A 17173-nucleotide genomic window follows, 5' to 3' on the forward strand; every position below is an offset into this window, starting at 1 on the left:
CGATGGAAGTGTACAAAAGGGCAAAGATACACGATTACAGTTAGTTCACTCACGAAAATTGATCAACACGACGATAACACCCGATATGAGAACGTTACCGAGACCAAAGTTAGAGATAGGAAAATCCGGACCACGCTAAAAAATCACTCAGATTGTAGGATTCGTTACCGTGCCCTCTTGATATAAATAATACTAGTAATAATCATGGATTAGCTGAGTGCGTTCGAGTCAATACAGTTAAAACCTTTGGATACTGTCTTCAGAATAAATATTACTCTTGAAACCCGATTTATTTTTGTTGATTTTCATGACGAACACATATTTTGAATAATAGTGTTCACTTCTACACCAAAAGAACACGTAATTGTAATACTTACACAAATTCATGATAAATGAGGTGTTTGGCACACTGTTCATAAACTGGTATGTAAAACTAGCACACACACAAGATCAGGTTTCAAGTCGACGTCGCTTATTTAAAGTTGAATAAATAAAGAGCTAAAATATTAAAAAAATATCAACAAAAAGAACTCGACCTGATGTGTAAAACTGATAAGAAAACAAGAAATTATATTACTTCATTGCCGTGCGACAAAATGCCCAACAGAAGCCGAGAAAACTGAATAGGGGAAATAAGTTTTAACTCATTGACTTCAGAGGACAAAACGAAAAGTTTCCATTATTGCATTATATATAACGGCCAACATTTGAGAAAACAAAGGAAAATAAAAGCGAAAGACACGAGTAAAAACCAATTCGAAAACAAGAAATGAAATAATTTCTTCGCCGCGTGACGAAACATTACAGCGCTGCGAATGAAAGATGAAAGTTGTAACTCAAAAACGCGACAAAAACAAGCCAATTTTTCAGATCAATCGTATTTCAACGGTATTAAATTAGTGGCCACTTAGCTCTTTTCTCAGCAGTTCTGTGATAGCTGTATAAGACTCCAAAAAATATATTTGAATGAAACCGAATAAACTAAACAAACCGCGTGGACGTCGCCGTAAATTAAATATGCAGCAATCCAGCGTGCAACAAGTTTCTGTTCACTTTTAAATCCTAAATTCCTAAATTCATAAATACACGGAACCAATTGAAAAGAAATGCAAAAGCAAGCTCAATAACAATGAATTTTTATTCACCCGAGGTGAAGAAACCTATGTAAAAGCAAAAAATGTTCAAAATTTTCGCTAACGCGCGTCACTGCACAGCAGCATGTTCAAATTAATTCTTCACACTAAAGCGAAAGCTTGAGCTTTTGCCGACGACGTCTCCGACTGTTGCATTCATTTTATCGGCCGTGGCGTTAGCAATCGTTCCAAAAGGTAAATTCAACTTCGAAGTAATACATATGGGTTATTGACCAAGTGTGAGGTCAAGATAGCTGGATATTGGCCAAGTTCTTTTTTGCGTCTTTATGGACTGAGACAGAGTCGAGGTCCATAACCTCGCAAAAAAAGAACGAGGTCAATATCCAGTTATCTTGACCGAATAAGCTTGGTCAATAAAGGATTTACTATGTGGCTTTCGGGGAGATTTTTCTTGCGGGACACGGCGGGAAGTCCCGAGCGGGCAAGATAGCTCCATCTTGCCCGCTCGGGTAGCCAATCACAGCGCAGGATTTGATTCATCTTGCCCGCTCACAGAGCTGGCCATACAATAATGTATATTACTATTTTTGTTTTCTAAAGTCCGGGAAACTGCTTTAACTCCGCGATCGATATTCAGAACTTAACTTACTTGAAAACGTACAACCGATCATTATGGTTTGAGGACTCTGTACTCGTTGATCTTCCATTCTGAGGCCACGTGAACACTGATTTGTATTTTTCCTTTCTATTTTAAATCTCAAAGCAATAATTTCTCCATGTTATGAATGAGAACAAGACCTTTGATTTGTAGATTTGACACGCAACGCGCCATTACCAGTTCCCGGCGGCCGAAAAAGTCTCACATGAGATCGAGGCCATTTGTGCCACGCAGCCAGCCAGCCAGCCACGCAGGCAGCCACACCAAGATGACGTTCAAACCCTGAAATCATATGGCATCGACCGCGATCGATAACCGCGGGACATTTTAAATCCCCTGGGAATACTATGCGTTCTCCTTCGTCGAACGCAATAAATAATATGAACATAAATAGAAGTTATTAAACGAATTTCTTAGTATATCTAACAACTGTCTCCATTGGACGCGAAAATATGCTCGAATATTTTTCCACGGACATTATCTGCTCCGAGAAGCTATTATATAATGTCCTTTGACAAATATCCGAGCATATTGTCGTGCCAAATGTAGGCTATTGTGTTTATTATCCTTCAAATATTTTTCGTAATACGCGCAGTCTTGAAAATTGGGGAACATCTCTCGGATATTCCCCAAGCTGGGGGAATATTCAGTCACTTGACCCGTTATATTTTAATTATGTCATGTGCCTTAACCCTAAGCAGATTGACAAGACTAACAAGACATTACTAGATTTACGAGCCAGGTGTGTTGGAGATCGAGTTAAATTACAAGAAGCAAAGAGCAATCCCGAAACTCTCTCCGTGAAGGGCCAGGTAAGTAATGCTAGAGGAAGATATATTCTCGGCTTTAAAGGGGAGATTAAATAATGCCGGACTTGATATATGTTGTACAAGAAAACTCTTGTACGGAAACGTGCAATGAGATATACTTCTATTACTCATTATAAAATAACTGAGATACTACACACGCTCTGATTGGTCAATAGAGTTGCTAAACCTATGTTCTATTGTACCGGTAAACAACGGTTTTCGATCTATGGCAGTTCTACGCGGGAACTAGACAACTCGGAACTCTAGCGATAACAAATGTAATAAACAGTTTTGCCTTTCGCTGGCTGAGATATCAATAACACGAATATCTTTTCATTCAACATATGCACGGAAATTTGCAGGGAAAAACAGGACCAGAAGTTGGTCATATAAAGCTTTATCTTTTTTTCCACGGCAAAACTTTTACGCCGACTTCGGTTACGCTTGAGATTAAGATTACGGACGTTTTAAACCCCTATTTCGACACTTTCCACGGTCTGTGGAGGACGAAGTCATGTGGGTTTGACTGATCAATTTGGGTTGTCAAAAAAGCAGGGAAAAGATTTCTTCCTATCAGAAATTTTGAGTTTAAACTCAATGGATGCATCCATAACACGATAAATGAATTTGACTTCCACAAGCTTAGCTTTCAAGCAATAGTTTTCATTTAACAAAATACAGAGAGAAACACGGACTTCATAGCCTCCAGCATAAGTAAATATATTCTGAATAAATTTCGGAGGCAGCGTTTCTGTTTCTAACCTTTATTCCATTCGCAAAACTTTGGAAAGTTATGGTTTAAAATTGCGTTGAATCAGTTCGCAGCACATGAAGTTTGGACTATTTGCACACTTTTCGTACAGCCTTTTACTTTCGTGATGACCGAGTCCACCGATTCCTTTGAGTTAATTAATATGCTTTTTGCCTTTCACCGATAACCTTTTCCTTTCCTTTCTTAAAACTTTCTTAGCGTGAAATGTTTTCGTCGCTTTGCTCTGCGGATTTCGTATCCGGGGCGGAGTCTGTGCTTTCATTCTTTCAGGCGCTGTGATTGGTTTGTCGCGTCAAGTCACGAATTTGATGACAATAAGCAACTTGATCGCGAAAGTACAATAAATTTTCTCCTCATTGACAGACTTTTTCCATAGTTATTTCATAAAAGCAATAGACCACTCTTTCTTTGGGTTCACCGGCGCAATAAACCACTTGGGACGTTGGGGGAACACTCGAAAAGTATGTAAATAACGAGCCGTTAGGCGAGTGACTTACAAACTTTTCTCGTGTTCTCCCAACATCCCGCGTAGTTTATTGCGCCAGTAAAACAATAGAAAGAGTGGTGGATTGCTTAATTAGAAGCAAAGAGCTAGCACGAGCTGTTAACGTAACAATGACTCGAGCAAAGATAATTTACAGTTCGAGAATGAAAATAATTAACAAATAAAAAAGCCCCGACTGTGCTCTGTTCTGTTGTAAAGCACGCAGGAAGCGGTAGAGCACGAAAGAAGTGTAGGGGAAAACACGAGACGTAGTCGAGTGTTTTTCCCTACTTCTTGAGTGCGCTACCGCTTCCTAAGTGCTTTACAACAGAACAGAGCACAGTCGAGGCTTCTTTATTTGTTTTATGATGAAGAATCAGATAATTTCCCCACGCATTCGGCTGAATTTTCAAACTAAACTTTATTTTCCAAACGAGCAAAAGTCGCGTCAGCTGTTCACTGTTCTCTGATAAAGCACGCTGTTTCAGCCAATCAGAGCGCGCGTTATATGGAAACTTTATTATAAGACGAAATAGAAAACATCTTTTTGTTTGTATCCGTTTTCTCTATATGTACAAGCATTCTGTCACTGATGCTGTTCTCTTTATCTACTACGCTACTTAATATCTATTTTATTTTATAATAAAGTTTCCATATAACGCGCGCTCTGATTGGCTGAAACAGCGTGCTTTATCAGAGAACAGAGCACGGGTTGATGACTGTAAGTTGGCTTCCAAATTTTTGCTTCGGAATTTTGACAAATTTGACCCAAATTAAACATCCCCTGTGACTCAGACAAACGCACTGGAAGCGAGCTATTTTTCTGCAGTAAATATGGCTCACAGAGACCATTGTTAGCAACAGTAGTGTTAAAAGTGTACTAAAATAACAAGTTTTGCCAGATTCCCGCCGACAAAACATGTACAGCTGTAGCGAAATTCACAAATTCTCAACCTAAACAGTGCTTCAATAAAGACATTAATTTTGTTACGAAGGCGGAAATTACACTAAGATGTAAAACAACGACAGAAAACAATTGAACTGTCTCTGTTTATGATGAGAAGCTTTATTTTTGTAAATTTACAATTAAAAATGCTCATTTGCTCAAACAACACTTACATGCAGTGTAGTAACGCTCGTTCTCCGGTCATCTCAGCGAAGTAAACCGACGAGTGGTCAGTGCAAAACTTGCTCTGATATTCTCTTCTGTGTTCGAAGTAGAACCAGTGGGAGCCGTTAAGTCTTTCTAACTTTTACGCTAGTTCGGGCAATCTTGCTGCATGCGGCTACAAGCCGTAAATAACTGTAGCTCCTTTCAAATTCAACCCGGCATTTCGCATTTACATCCACAAGCTTTGAGCTCCGCGTTTCGTAATTTCCACTGGAAAAGTGCTCGTTTTCATGGGCCACAATACGGCCGGATTCCTCTGGACTGTAAACCTTTACCTGCCTTGAGATCCGTATTTAAAAATTAACTTAAAAGCGAACTTTGAAGGCATCGTTCTTCTCTCGAGAGCCGCTCAAACTTCTCGAAACTGAAAGCTTAGCTGAAGTTCAGTTTGTGATTGACAGCTGTCGCTTCGTTAGCCAATCAAATTATTTGAACAATTCTAACAAGGATTGTGATTGGCTTATTTTAGCGTGCTTTATCAGAGAACAATGAACAGCTGACGCGACTTTTGCTCGTTTGGAAAATAAAGTTTAGTTTGAAAATTCAGCCGAATGCGTGGGGAAATTATCTGATTCTTCATCATAAAACAAATAAAGAAGCCTCGACTGTGCTCTGTTCTGTTGTAAAGCACTTAGGAAGCGGTAGAGCACTCAAGAAGTAGGGAAAAACACTCGACTACGTCTCGTGTTTTCCCCTACACTTCTTTCGTGCTCTACCGCTTCCTGCGTGCTTTACAACAGAACAGAGCACAGTCGGGGCTTCTTTATTTGTTAATTAGTAGAATTCTACTATTATACTAATGCAGATGCTGCAATCTGATTGGCTGAGTTATTCATATACTATTGTAGACGTTTTTCCGAAGTTTTTGAACTTTTGATTTCGTTGAAACGTAAAGTTTAATAATGCGTAGAAAAATAATTAGAAACCGTTATTTGCGTTTCTTTCAGTCGGAATTCTACTAAAAAATTAGATTATTCGCTCTCGATTTCTATGAGGAGATAGTTGACGAGGCCGAAGGCCTCATCAACTATTACCTCATAAAAAATCTCGAGCTCATAATCTAATTGTAGAGTGCGAGTACTCTTGTAGCCTGCGGTTGTTAACAAAATGGCGGCCGCTTCTTTATCTTTTCGAAGTGTCCGTGAAAAGAACTTAGAGAAAGTTTTTAACAACTTGTAGATTTATACTCAAACAATTAGATTATTCGCTCTCGATTTGTAGGCGTGATAGCTGAGTGGAGCTGAGCCCTCGTCATCTAGCAAGTGATAGAAATCTCGAGCTCATGATGTGATTGTCAAATGGAAACGCAAAAAGGAAAACTTATGCTCGTGCTTACATCAAATGAAAACGCGCTGCTCAAAGCATAAGCATATGAATAAACATCGTCCGCAATCTTTTTTTACTGTATCGAGGAGATAGAGAATGGAAACTACGGCAGTTATCAATTCCGCGATACGTACGTGCTCATCTTTACGTCGATTTGCCAGCGAGAACGTGTATGAAGATGTATGAAGATCTTCGGCAACACTCCGCTCCGCATCACATTTTCACCTCTCTTCTCGCTGTTTGGAAATGCGACAAGGCATGGTTTCTACTGGGAGCGACCATTGCTAATCAAACTACTTCAACACTTACACTGTTGGACAATTTAAATTAAAACTTGAGACCACCCCTTGCCCCCATTTTATTGATAGAAAAAATGGTGCGCTTCGGGTTAAGGGCCAGTTCATCAGTGATTAGGGGAGAGGGGTGGTTTTATCTTTTATTTTATCTTGTAACGAGTACATGTATATATTATCTTACCTTGTGTTTACTATTTACAATTTTTTCACTCTTTATGTAACTATATTGTTAAACTATACAAAGGCCGCATTCAGCAAAACGAAGGCATTTTGACGTCTCTCCTCTATGCTAAGGAGGTAAAACATTAAGATTATTAATATTATAACCAGCCACTCTTATACAGAAGAAGGGTAAATTGATTGGCAGCGCCCTGGAATAATTGTCAGCATGATTATATTTTTGTAATTCTAACATTAGACTTCAAACAAAGTCATTGCAATCCAAGGGCAAAATTAATATACTTTGGTTTTTTTATGGATTTATTTTATTATGTTTGCTTACACTTTAAGATACTTTTGCTGCAACTTTACACTAAAACAATAACAAAAGCTACGTACACTACTTACAATACAACAGAGCTATAAAAACGACTTGCAGTACAAGACAGCTTCTTCACCCTACTTACTTTTAACAATTATTTTAAGGAACTTCACATGCGTAACGGCAATACATGTATTTTTCAAATTGCAAATTACCCTTATCTTTAAAATGGCATGTCCTTTTATCAATCTAATGCCTTTTAAAAGCATTAACAGGACAAAATGCGAAGAAGCATCATAAAAGAATACCAGAAACTTGATTCTCTATTCTTAACTTGTAATTTACTTTTGTAGTAAATTCAATCCAGTCAAGATTCCTCTCATTTACCTTGTGATAATGTAGATAATATTTAGCATATAATAAACATAAATTAAATTTTCTAACATTGTTATTACCCTTCCCACACGCCATACCAAGCAATAATACGTAGTTTTCCGGGAATATTGAGTTGTTATGCATCTCATTGAACTAGTTCAACAGCCGATTGTGAAAAGAAGTTGTTCTACTACAGTTTTGAACTGTTTCAAGAACTGAGTCAGGCTCACCACAGTAGAAACATCTATTATTGTCTGTAATTCCATAGAGACTAAGCTCTTTCTTCGTAACGACGATGCGATCAATTAGTTTAAAGTAAAATTCTCTCAGTTGATTCTATCTACAAATAGCCTTCACTCTATTAAAGATTTGGTTCCATGGCAAAGCCGTCGGAGCAAAGTTGCGGTCCCATTTTATTGGACCAGTGGCCTGAGGCTTCCGTTCATTGAGAAAAAGCCAATAATAGTCTTTACAGCTAAGTTTCAACAGGTCCATGGTTAAGACCGAGGATAATGGAAATAACGTGCTGCCGGATAAAAAGTTGACATTAGGCTTAGCACGCTCCTTGGCGTTTTTCCGTAAGGCACTTGGGAACGCAGAGATTACTTGCAAATATTTGAAAAAATTACAATTAATTCCATAACGCTGTTGGAACAGTTCAATTGGTAAAAAACTACCGTGGGCGTCACTTACATCATGCAGCGTAAAGACACCCATTTCAACGGAATTGTGGTAAAAAACGTGGTAAAACAACCCCATATTTTATAAAATAAAATTTTGGAATTGCTGACCAAACATCATCTTCGTCATCAGTTAAGCGGCCACGTTAAGTGCAGGCACTTAATTTCAACCGCAAACCACCATCGCCATAATCCTGATATAAAACTTCTCTGTTGTTTTTATCTGCTTTGTTTTTCCATAAGAATTGGAAAGGTAGCGATTGGGTTAGAGATGCATATTTGTCTAGAGTGTCATCCATGGAAGCTGAGTAAAGAATTTGAGACACTCCCAAACAGAGAACGTTTACGCAAACGCCAAGCTGCAAGTTTTGTCTTAAGATTATCCACTTTCTTAGTAAAGTTCTTCCGTTCATTGCCCATACTATCACTCGAAATAAAGATTCCCAAGACTTTCACCGGTTCATTGGTTCAGGCTAGACCTGTTTAACCACCAAAGCGTTGTTTTGGAACGGTATGGATAGTTTCAGCTATATAAATCCCGAATTTAGCACTTTGTACACTTTTTGGGTAAATATTCATGCTTTCGTCATTAACTGATATAAGTTTTTGTCTCATAGAAAAATACCACCACTTCACCGAATACTACCAAAGATATGAAAGCTAACACAGAAGAAGGAACCTATTACATCAACGTTCCCAAAGAAGTGGAAGACAGGGCTGGAAAACGAAGCTCCTATGGTAATCTTGGCAACGCTTACTACCATCTGGGAGATTTCGAAAAAGCCATCGAGTACCATGAACGTCATCTAAAAATTGCCAAAGAAGTGGGAGACAGGGCTGGAGAAGAAAGGTCCTATGCTAATCTTGGCAATGCTTATCACAGTCTGGGAGATTTCAAAAAAGCCATCGAGTACCATGAACTAGATCTAAAAGTTGCCAAAGAAGTGGGGGACAGGGCTGGAGAAGGACGCTCCTATGGTAATCTTCGCAATGCTTATGACAGTCTGGGAGATTTCAAAAAAGCCATCGAGTACCATGAACTACATCTAAAAATTTCCAAAGAAGTGGGAGACAGGGCTGGAGAAGGAGGCTCCTATGGTTATCTTGACAATGCTTATCAAAGTCTGGGAGATTTCAAAAGAGCCATCGAGTACCATGAACTAGATCTAAAAATTGCCAAAGAAGTGGGAGACAGGGCTGGAGAAGGACGCTCCTATGGTAATCTTGGCAATGCTTATCACAGTCTGGGAGATTTCAAAAAAGCCATCGAGTACCATGAACTAGATCTAAAAATTGCCAAAGAAGTGGGAGACAGGGCCGGAGAAGGACGCTCCTATGGTAATCTTGACAATGCTTATCAATATCTGGGAGATTTCAAAAGAGCCATCGAGTACCATGAACTAGATCTAAAAATTGCCAAAGAAGTGGGAGACAGGGCTGGAGAAGGAGGCTCCTATGGTAATCTTGGCAATGCTTATCACAGTCTGGGAGATTTCAAAAGAGCCATCGAGTACCATGAACGTCGTCTAAAAATTGCCAGAGAAGTGGGAGACAGGGCTGGAGAAGGAGGCTCCTATGGTAATCTTGGCAATGCTTGTCACAGTCTGGGAGATTTCAAAAAAGCCATCGAGTACCATGAACTAGATCTAAAAATTGCCAAAGAAGTAGGAGACAGGGCTGGAGAAGGAGGCTCCTATGGTCATCTTGGCAATGCTTATCACAGTCTGGGAGATTTCAAAAAAGCCATCGAGTACCATGAACTACATCTAAAAATTGCCAAAGAAGTGGGAGACAGGGCTGGAGAAGGAAGGTCCTACGCTAATCTTGGCAATGCTTATCACAGTCTGGGAGATTTCAAAAAAGCCATCGAGTACCATGAACATCGTCTAAAAATTGCCAAAGAAGTGGGAGACAGGGCTGGAGAAGGACGCTCCTATGGTAATCTTGGCAATGCTTATGACAGTCTGGGAGATTTCAAAAGAGCCATCGAGTACCATGAACTACATCTAAAAATTGCCAAAGAAGTGGGAGACAGGGCTGGAGAAGGAAGCTCCTATGGTAATCTTGGCAATGCTTATCACAGTCTGGGAGATTTCAAAAAAGCCGTCAAGTACCATGAATGTCGTCTAAAAATTGCCAAAGAAGTGGGAGACAGGGCTGGAGAAGGACGCTCCTATGGTAATCTTGGCAATGCTTCTGGGCGTCTGGGAGATTTCAAAAAAGCCATCGAGTACCATGAACGTCGTCTAAAAATTGCCAAAGAAGTGGGAGACAGGGCTGGAGAAGGAAGCTCCTATGGTAATCTTGGCAATGCTCATCACAGTCTGGGAGATTTCGAAAAAGCCATCGAGTACCATGAACTATATCTAAAAATTGCCAAAGAAGTGGGAGACAGGGCTGGAGAAGGAAGCTCCTATGGTAATCTTGGCAATGCTTATCAAAGTCTGGGAAATTTCAAAAAAGCCGTCGACTACCATGAACGTCGTCTAAAAATTGCCAATGAAGTGGGAGACAGGGCTGGAGAAGGAAGCTCCTATGGTAATCTTGGCAATCCTTATGACAGTCTGGGAGATTTCAAAAAAGCCATCGAGTACCATGAACTAGATCTAAAAATTGCCAAAGAAGTGGGAGACAGGGCTGGAGAAGAAAGGTCCTATGCTAATCTTGGCAATGCTTATGGCAGTCTGGGAGATTTCAAAAAAGCCATCGAGTACCATGAACGTCGTCTGAAAATTGCCAAAGAAGTGGGAGACAGGGCTGGAGAAGGAAGGTCCTACGCTAATCTTGGCAATGCTTATCACAGTCTGGGAGATTTCAAAAAGGCCATCGAGTACCATGAACTACATTTAAAAATTGCCAAAGAAGTGGGAGACAGGGCTGGAAAAGGAAGGTTGTATGCTAATCTTGGCAATGCTTATGGGCGTCTGGGAGATTTCAAAAAAGCCATCGAGTACCATGAACTAGATCTAAAAATTGCCAAAGAAGTGGGAGACAGGGCTGGAGAAGGAGGCTCCTATGGTAATCTTGGCATTGCTTATGGGCGTCTGGGAGATTTCAAAAAAGCCATCGACTACCATGAACGTCATCTAAAAATTGCCAAAGAAGTGGGAGACAGGGCTGGAGAAGGAAGCTCCTATGGTAATCTTGGCAATGCTTATCGCAGTCTGGGAGATTTCAAAAAAGCCATCGAGTACCATGAACGTCATCTAAAAATTGCCAAAGAAGTGGGAGACAGGGCCGGAGAAGGAAGGTCGTATGGTAATCGTGGCAATGCTTATCGGCGTCTGGGAGATTTCGAAAAAGCCATCGAGTACCATGAACTACATCTAAAAATTGCCAAAGAAGTGGGAGACAGGGCTGGAGAAGGAGGCTCCTATGGTAATCTTGGCAATGCTTATCAAAGTCTGGGAGATTTCAAAAGAGCCATCGAGTACCATGAACTAGATCTAAAAATTGCCAAAGAAGTGGGAGACAGGGCTGGAGAAGGACGCTCCTATGGTAATCTTGGCAATGCTTATCACAGTCTGGGAGATTTCAAAAAAGCCATCGAGTACCATGAACTAGATCTAAAAATTGCCAAAGAAGTGGGAGACAGGGCTGGACAAGGAAGCTCCTATGGTAATCTTGGCAATGCTTATCACAGTCTGGGAGATTTCAAAAGAGCCATCGAGTACCATGAACTAGATCTAAAAATTGCCAAAGAAGTGGGAGACAGGGCTGGAGAAGGAGGCTCCTATGGTAATCTTGGCAATGCTTATGACAGTCTGGGAGATTTCAAAAAAGCCATCGAGTACCATGAACTACATCTAAAAATTGCCAGAGAAGTGGGAGACAGGGCTGGAGAAGGAAGCTCCTATGGTAATCTTGGCAATGCTTGTCACAGTCTGGGAAATTTCAAAAAAGCCATCAAGTACCATGAACGTCGTCTAAAAATTGCCAGAGAAGTGGGAGACAGGGCTGGAGAAGGAAGCTCCTATGGTAATCTTGGCAATGCTTATCAAAGTCTGGGAGATTTCAAAAGAGCCATCGAGTACCATGAACGTCGTCTAAAAATTGCCAAAGAAGTGGGAGACAGGGCTGGAGAAGGACGCTCCTATGGTAATCTTGGCAATGCTTATCACAGTCTGGGAGATTTCAAAAAAGCCATCGAGTACCATGAACGTCGTCTAAAAATCGCCAAAGAAGTGGGAGACAGGGCTGGAGAAGGAGGCTCCTATGGTAATCTTGGGAATGCTTATCACAGTCTGGGAGATGTCAAAATAGCCATCGAGTACCATGAACTACATCTAAAAATTGCCAAAGAAGTGGGAGACAGGGCTGGAGAAGGAAGGTCCTACGCTAATCTTGGCAATGCTTATGACAGTCTGGGAGATTTCAAAAAAGCCATCGAGTACCATGAACTAGATCTAAAAATTACCAAAGAAGTGGGAGACAGGGCTGGAGAAGGAAGGTCCCATGCTAATCTTGGCAATGCTTATGGCAGTCTGGGAGATTTCAAAAGAGCCATCGAGTACCATGAACTACATTTAAAAATTGCCAAAGAAGTGGGAGACAGGGCTGGAGAAGGAAGCTCCTATGGTAATCTTGGCAATGCTTATCACAGTCTGGGAAATTTCAAAAAAGCCATCGAGTACCATGAACGTCGTCTAAAAATTGCCAGAGAAGTGGGAGACAGGGCTGGAGAAGGAAGCTCCTATGGTAATCTTGGCAATGCTTATCACAGTCTGGGAGATTTCAAAAAAGCCATCGAGTACCATGAACATCGTCTAAAAATTGCCAAAGAAGTGGGAGACAGGGCTGGAGAAGGACGCTCCTATGGTAATCTTGGCAATGCTTCTGGGCGTCTGGGAGATTTCAAAAAAGCGGTCGAGTACCATGAACTAGATCTAAAAATTGCCAAAGAAGTGGGAGACAGGGCTGGAGAAGGAAGCTCCTATGGTAATCTTGGCAATGCTCATCACAGTCTGGGAGATTTCAAAAAAGCCATCGAGTACCATGAACGTCATCTAAAACTTGCCAAAGAAGTGGGAGACAGGGCTGGAGAAGGAGGCTCCTATGGTAATCTTGGCAATGCTTATCAAAGTCTGGGAGATTTCAAAAAAGCCTTCGAGTACCATGAACGTCATCTAAAAATTGCCAAAGAAGTGGGAGACAGGGCTGGAGAAGGAAGCTCCTATGGTAATCTTGGCAATGCTTATGACAGTCTGGGAGATTTCAAAAAAGCCATCGAGTACCATGAACTACATCTAAAAATTGCCAAAGAAGTGGGAGACAGGGCTGGAGAAGGAAGGTCCTATGGTAATCTTGGCAATGCTTGTCACAGTCTGGGAGATTTCAAAAAAGCCATCGAGTACCATGAACTAGATCTAAAAATTGGCAAAGAAGTGGGAGACAGGGCTGGAGAAGGAAGGTCCTACGCTAATCTTGGCAATGCTTATCACAGTCTGGGAGATTTCAAAAAGGCCATCGAGTACCATGAACTATATCTAAAAATTGCCAAAGAAGTGGGAGACGGGGCTGGAGAAGGAAGGTCGTATGCTAATCTTGGCAATGCTTATGGGCGTCTGGGAGATTTCAAAAAAGCCATCGAGTACCATGAACGTCATCTAAAATTTGCCAAAGAAGTGGGAGACAGGGCTGGAGAAGGAGGCTCCTATGGTAATCTTGGCATTGCTTATGGGCGTCTGGGAGATTTCAAAAAAGCCATCGAGTACCATGAACGTCATCTAAAAATTGCCAAAGAAGTGGGAGACAGGGCTGGAGAAGGAGGCTCCTATGGTAATCTTGGCATTGCTTATGACAGTCTGGGAGATTTCAAAAAAGCCATCGAGTACCATGAACTAGATCTAAAAATTGCCAAAGAAGTGGGAGACAGGGCTGGAGAAGGAAGGTCCTATGGTAATCTTGGCAATGCTTACCACAGTCTGGGAGATTTCAAAAAAGCCATCGAGTACCATGAACTAGATCTAAAAATTGCCAAAGAAGTGGGAGACAGGGCTGGAGAAGGAAGCTCCTATGGTAATCTTGGCAATGCTTATGACGGTCTGCGAGATTTCAAAAAAGCTATCGAGTACAGTGAGCGTCAGCTAAAAATTGCCAAAGAGGTGGGAGACAGAGCTGGAGAAGCAAGTGCCTATGGTAATCTTGGTATTCGCTTTGAATCTCAATGTTCTCTGAAGAAAGCCCTTGATTGTTATCGCTCTAGCGTCGGATTGTTCAATGATCTTAGGCAGAATCTGCAAGGTAAAGATGAGTGGACAATTAGCTACCGCAATTTTCATAATGTGGTTTATACCAGATTATGGCGCCTGATTTTAAAACAAGGTGACATAGTTGAGGCTTTGTTTGCTGCTGAGCAAGGACGTGCGCAAGCTCTAAGAGATCTTATGAATTCAAAGTACGAAACTAAAACACCACATACTGGGGAAAAAATGACTTGCGACACATTAAATTGCCTCCCTTCGGATACAGTCTTTATGGCAGTTCACGAAAGAGAAATAATTTTCTGGATTATTCAAAATGGAAAGGATGTTCAATTAAGAAGAAAACAAATCAGGGATAATAATTCGAAGGAAAATGCGAGCAGAGTGTTGGAGTCTTTAATTCACAATGCTCGTGAGAGAATTGGTGTCAGTAGTGGTGTGAAATGCGAAGATCGTTCATTGGATAGGAAAAGCGGGGGACACCTGTTAAAGAAGAGGGATCAACACACTCAAACACACTCAGATACCAATCCTTTAAGAACACTGTATGACATTATCATTAGCCCCATCAAAGACTTGATTAATGGCAATGAACTGATATTTGTTCCCGAAGGTCCATTATGCTTGGCTCCTTATGCTGCATTCATGGATTCTAATTCAAAGTACTTAAGCGAGTCTTTCAGAATCCGGGTCATTCCGTCATTGAATAGTTTGAAACTGATCAGAGATTGTTTACCAGATTACCACAAGAAGTCTGGGGCGCTGCTTGTGGGTGATCCATGCTTAGAGCAAGTTCGTTATTATGGGTTAAAGCTAGAAGAGCTACCATTTGCAAAGATGGAAGTACAGATGATTGGGAAAATACTCAACACTATTCCCCTCACTGGAAAGGAGGCAACAAAAGCCCAAGTGTTGAGAAAACTCCCTTCAGTTGCTTTGGTGCACATCGCAGCACATGGTAGAATGGAAACAGGAGAAATTGCTCTGGCACCAAACCCTACGCGAGCATCCCACATCCTTGTTGAAGAAGAGTTTTTGCTAAGAATGAGTGATGTGATGAGAGTTCAAATTCGAGCAGGACTGGTTGTGCTAAGTTGTTGCCATAGTGGCCGTGGTGAGATTAAGGCTGAGGGTGTGGTTGGAATTGCACGAGCTTTCTTGGGTGCCGGTGCTCGTTCTGTTCTTGTGTCCCTGTGGGCAATTGACGACGAAGCCACTCTGGAGTTCATGAAGAGTTTCTACCTTCACCTAGCAGAGGGAAGAAGCGCCGGTGAATCTCTAAAGCGCGCCATGGCGTGGCTGAGAGAGTCTGAGAAATTTAGCGAAGTGAAGCACTGGGCTCCATTTGTACTCATCGGTGATGATGTTACCTTGGACTTTGCTAAAGGCGATTAGATGAACTTCAATATATCTAAAGGTACTTAAGTGTTTGTTAAATGTCGAGATGATACAATCGGAAATTAAGTAATATTATTGAAGTTTCGACTTGGTGCAGTTTCCTTTGTCCCGCACCAATCACAATACTTTAGCACTTCTTGAAAATCTGAGATGACCGAATTAATTTACACGATACATAAAACGTGTTTCAAAAGTGCAAATCTATCATGTAAAATACTACAATACTTGCGTTGTGCGTTTGTGGTCGCCTTGACGCTTTTCTTTGTTCCTGCAAGGAAATGAAATTATCAAAAGCTTGAGAGAAAGTTAATAAAGTGATTAAACGTTGCACTGAATAGGAGCTAACAGTGTTGCTTTGTTTTACCTTTTAGATTGTTCAGTGCATCTATCAATACTGATGGGAAGACTCTTTTGATTTGTTATTACGTGACTGCTAAATACTATTAGCTGTTTTAGTGTACAAAGCTAAGTGGCCAACATTAAGTTTGTAGGAAAATGCTTTTCGTCTGATTATATAGCATCAGAGTCGTGTCATTGTGTATCCGTAAAGGCTTTTGCAAACATAATTTTAAAAATGAATCCGCAATATTCGAAACTACTATTTTATCTTATAGACTTGAACATATTAATTTATAGGGCGGTTTTGAGAATCTTAGAAGTTATCACAAATTAATAGTAAATTCAGGAAATAACAACAGTTTAGTCATTTCAGAAAATAAGAATATTCAAATTAAATCTTCAAAAGTGAAAAGAATAAGTATTTCTTAGAGAACACCTAGACGCGAATGTTTTCCGAATTTAGTGGCTGTAATATGCTTACATTGTCATGTGTCGTGTAACGTATTTTGTGTACATTGTTTGAATTTCTAGTGATATCATTGTGTGTTTTTCTCTCATGCGATGATTGTTGAACAACTGAAGATTAGTAACAGTTCTAAAAGGGTCTCACGTTTTCGTACCTTATAATAAAGTTAGAAGATTCAAGCTAAATAAACGGAAAAAATGTTTAACGTTCAGCAATTTTACTTCCTCTGTTATAACAGGCACTTACCACACAAATTCTTGCCCTTAATTACCACCAGTTACAGACAGTTCATCAGGACTACAATTGGTGGTATCACACATTGCTACAACAGAAGTTCCTTTAGTGCTGGCTGCACTTTCAGCTGCGTATTCTTTATATTCCTCTTTGGTCTAACATCCACAATTAAATTCAAAACCGTCTTCTGTCTAAAAGCTTTCCACCCCACACACCCAGTTTTCTTCCTCGCAATCCTCGGAAACGATGTTTTTGTCACAACTTTCTTGAGTATTCAGTGCACTCTCCCATTCTCCAAAGCAATCTAGGCAGTAAAGGTGGGCTTCGTGTCGACCTGCCAATGGAAATAGTAAAGAGATGCGCGCTCGTTGCAATGATGCATTGATA

The 17173-nt window shown here is 40.6% G+C and overlaps 1 protein-coding gene across 3 annotated transcripts in view; it reads left to right on the forward strand.

Moving 5' to 3' along the window:
- The window catches only part of LOC149117238 (uncharacterized), a 32129-nt gene extending 15366 nt beyond the window's left edge, over window positions 1–16763 (forward strand). For all 3 annotated transcript variants that reach the window (XM_089276896.1, XM_089276901.1, XM_089276903.1), the window contains 3 exons: window positions 2454–2564; window positions 8764–15766; window positions 16119–16763. In XM_089276896.1, coding sequence (XP_089133022.1) covers window positions 2454–2564; window positions 8764–15744 — 7092 coding nt within the window. In that variant the 3' untranslated portion in view covers window positions 15745–15766; window positions 16119–16763. The remainder of the gene's footprint in view (window positions 1–2453; window positions 2565–8763; window positions 15767–16118) is intronic.
- Window positions 16764–17173: the final 410 nt, after the last annotated feature.

Source organism: Orbicella faveolata, unplaced genomic scaffold, assembly GCF_042242905.1.
Source record: "Orbicella faveolata isolate gen_17 unplaced genomic scaffold, um_ofav_v1 contig_12, whole genome shotgun sequence".
Classification (NCBI taxonomy): domain Eukaryota; kingdom Metazoa; phylum Cnidaria; class Anthozoa; order Scleractinia; family Merulinidae; genus Orbicella; species Orbicella faveolata.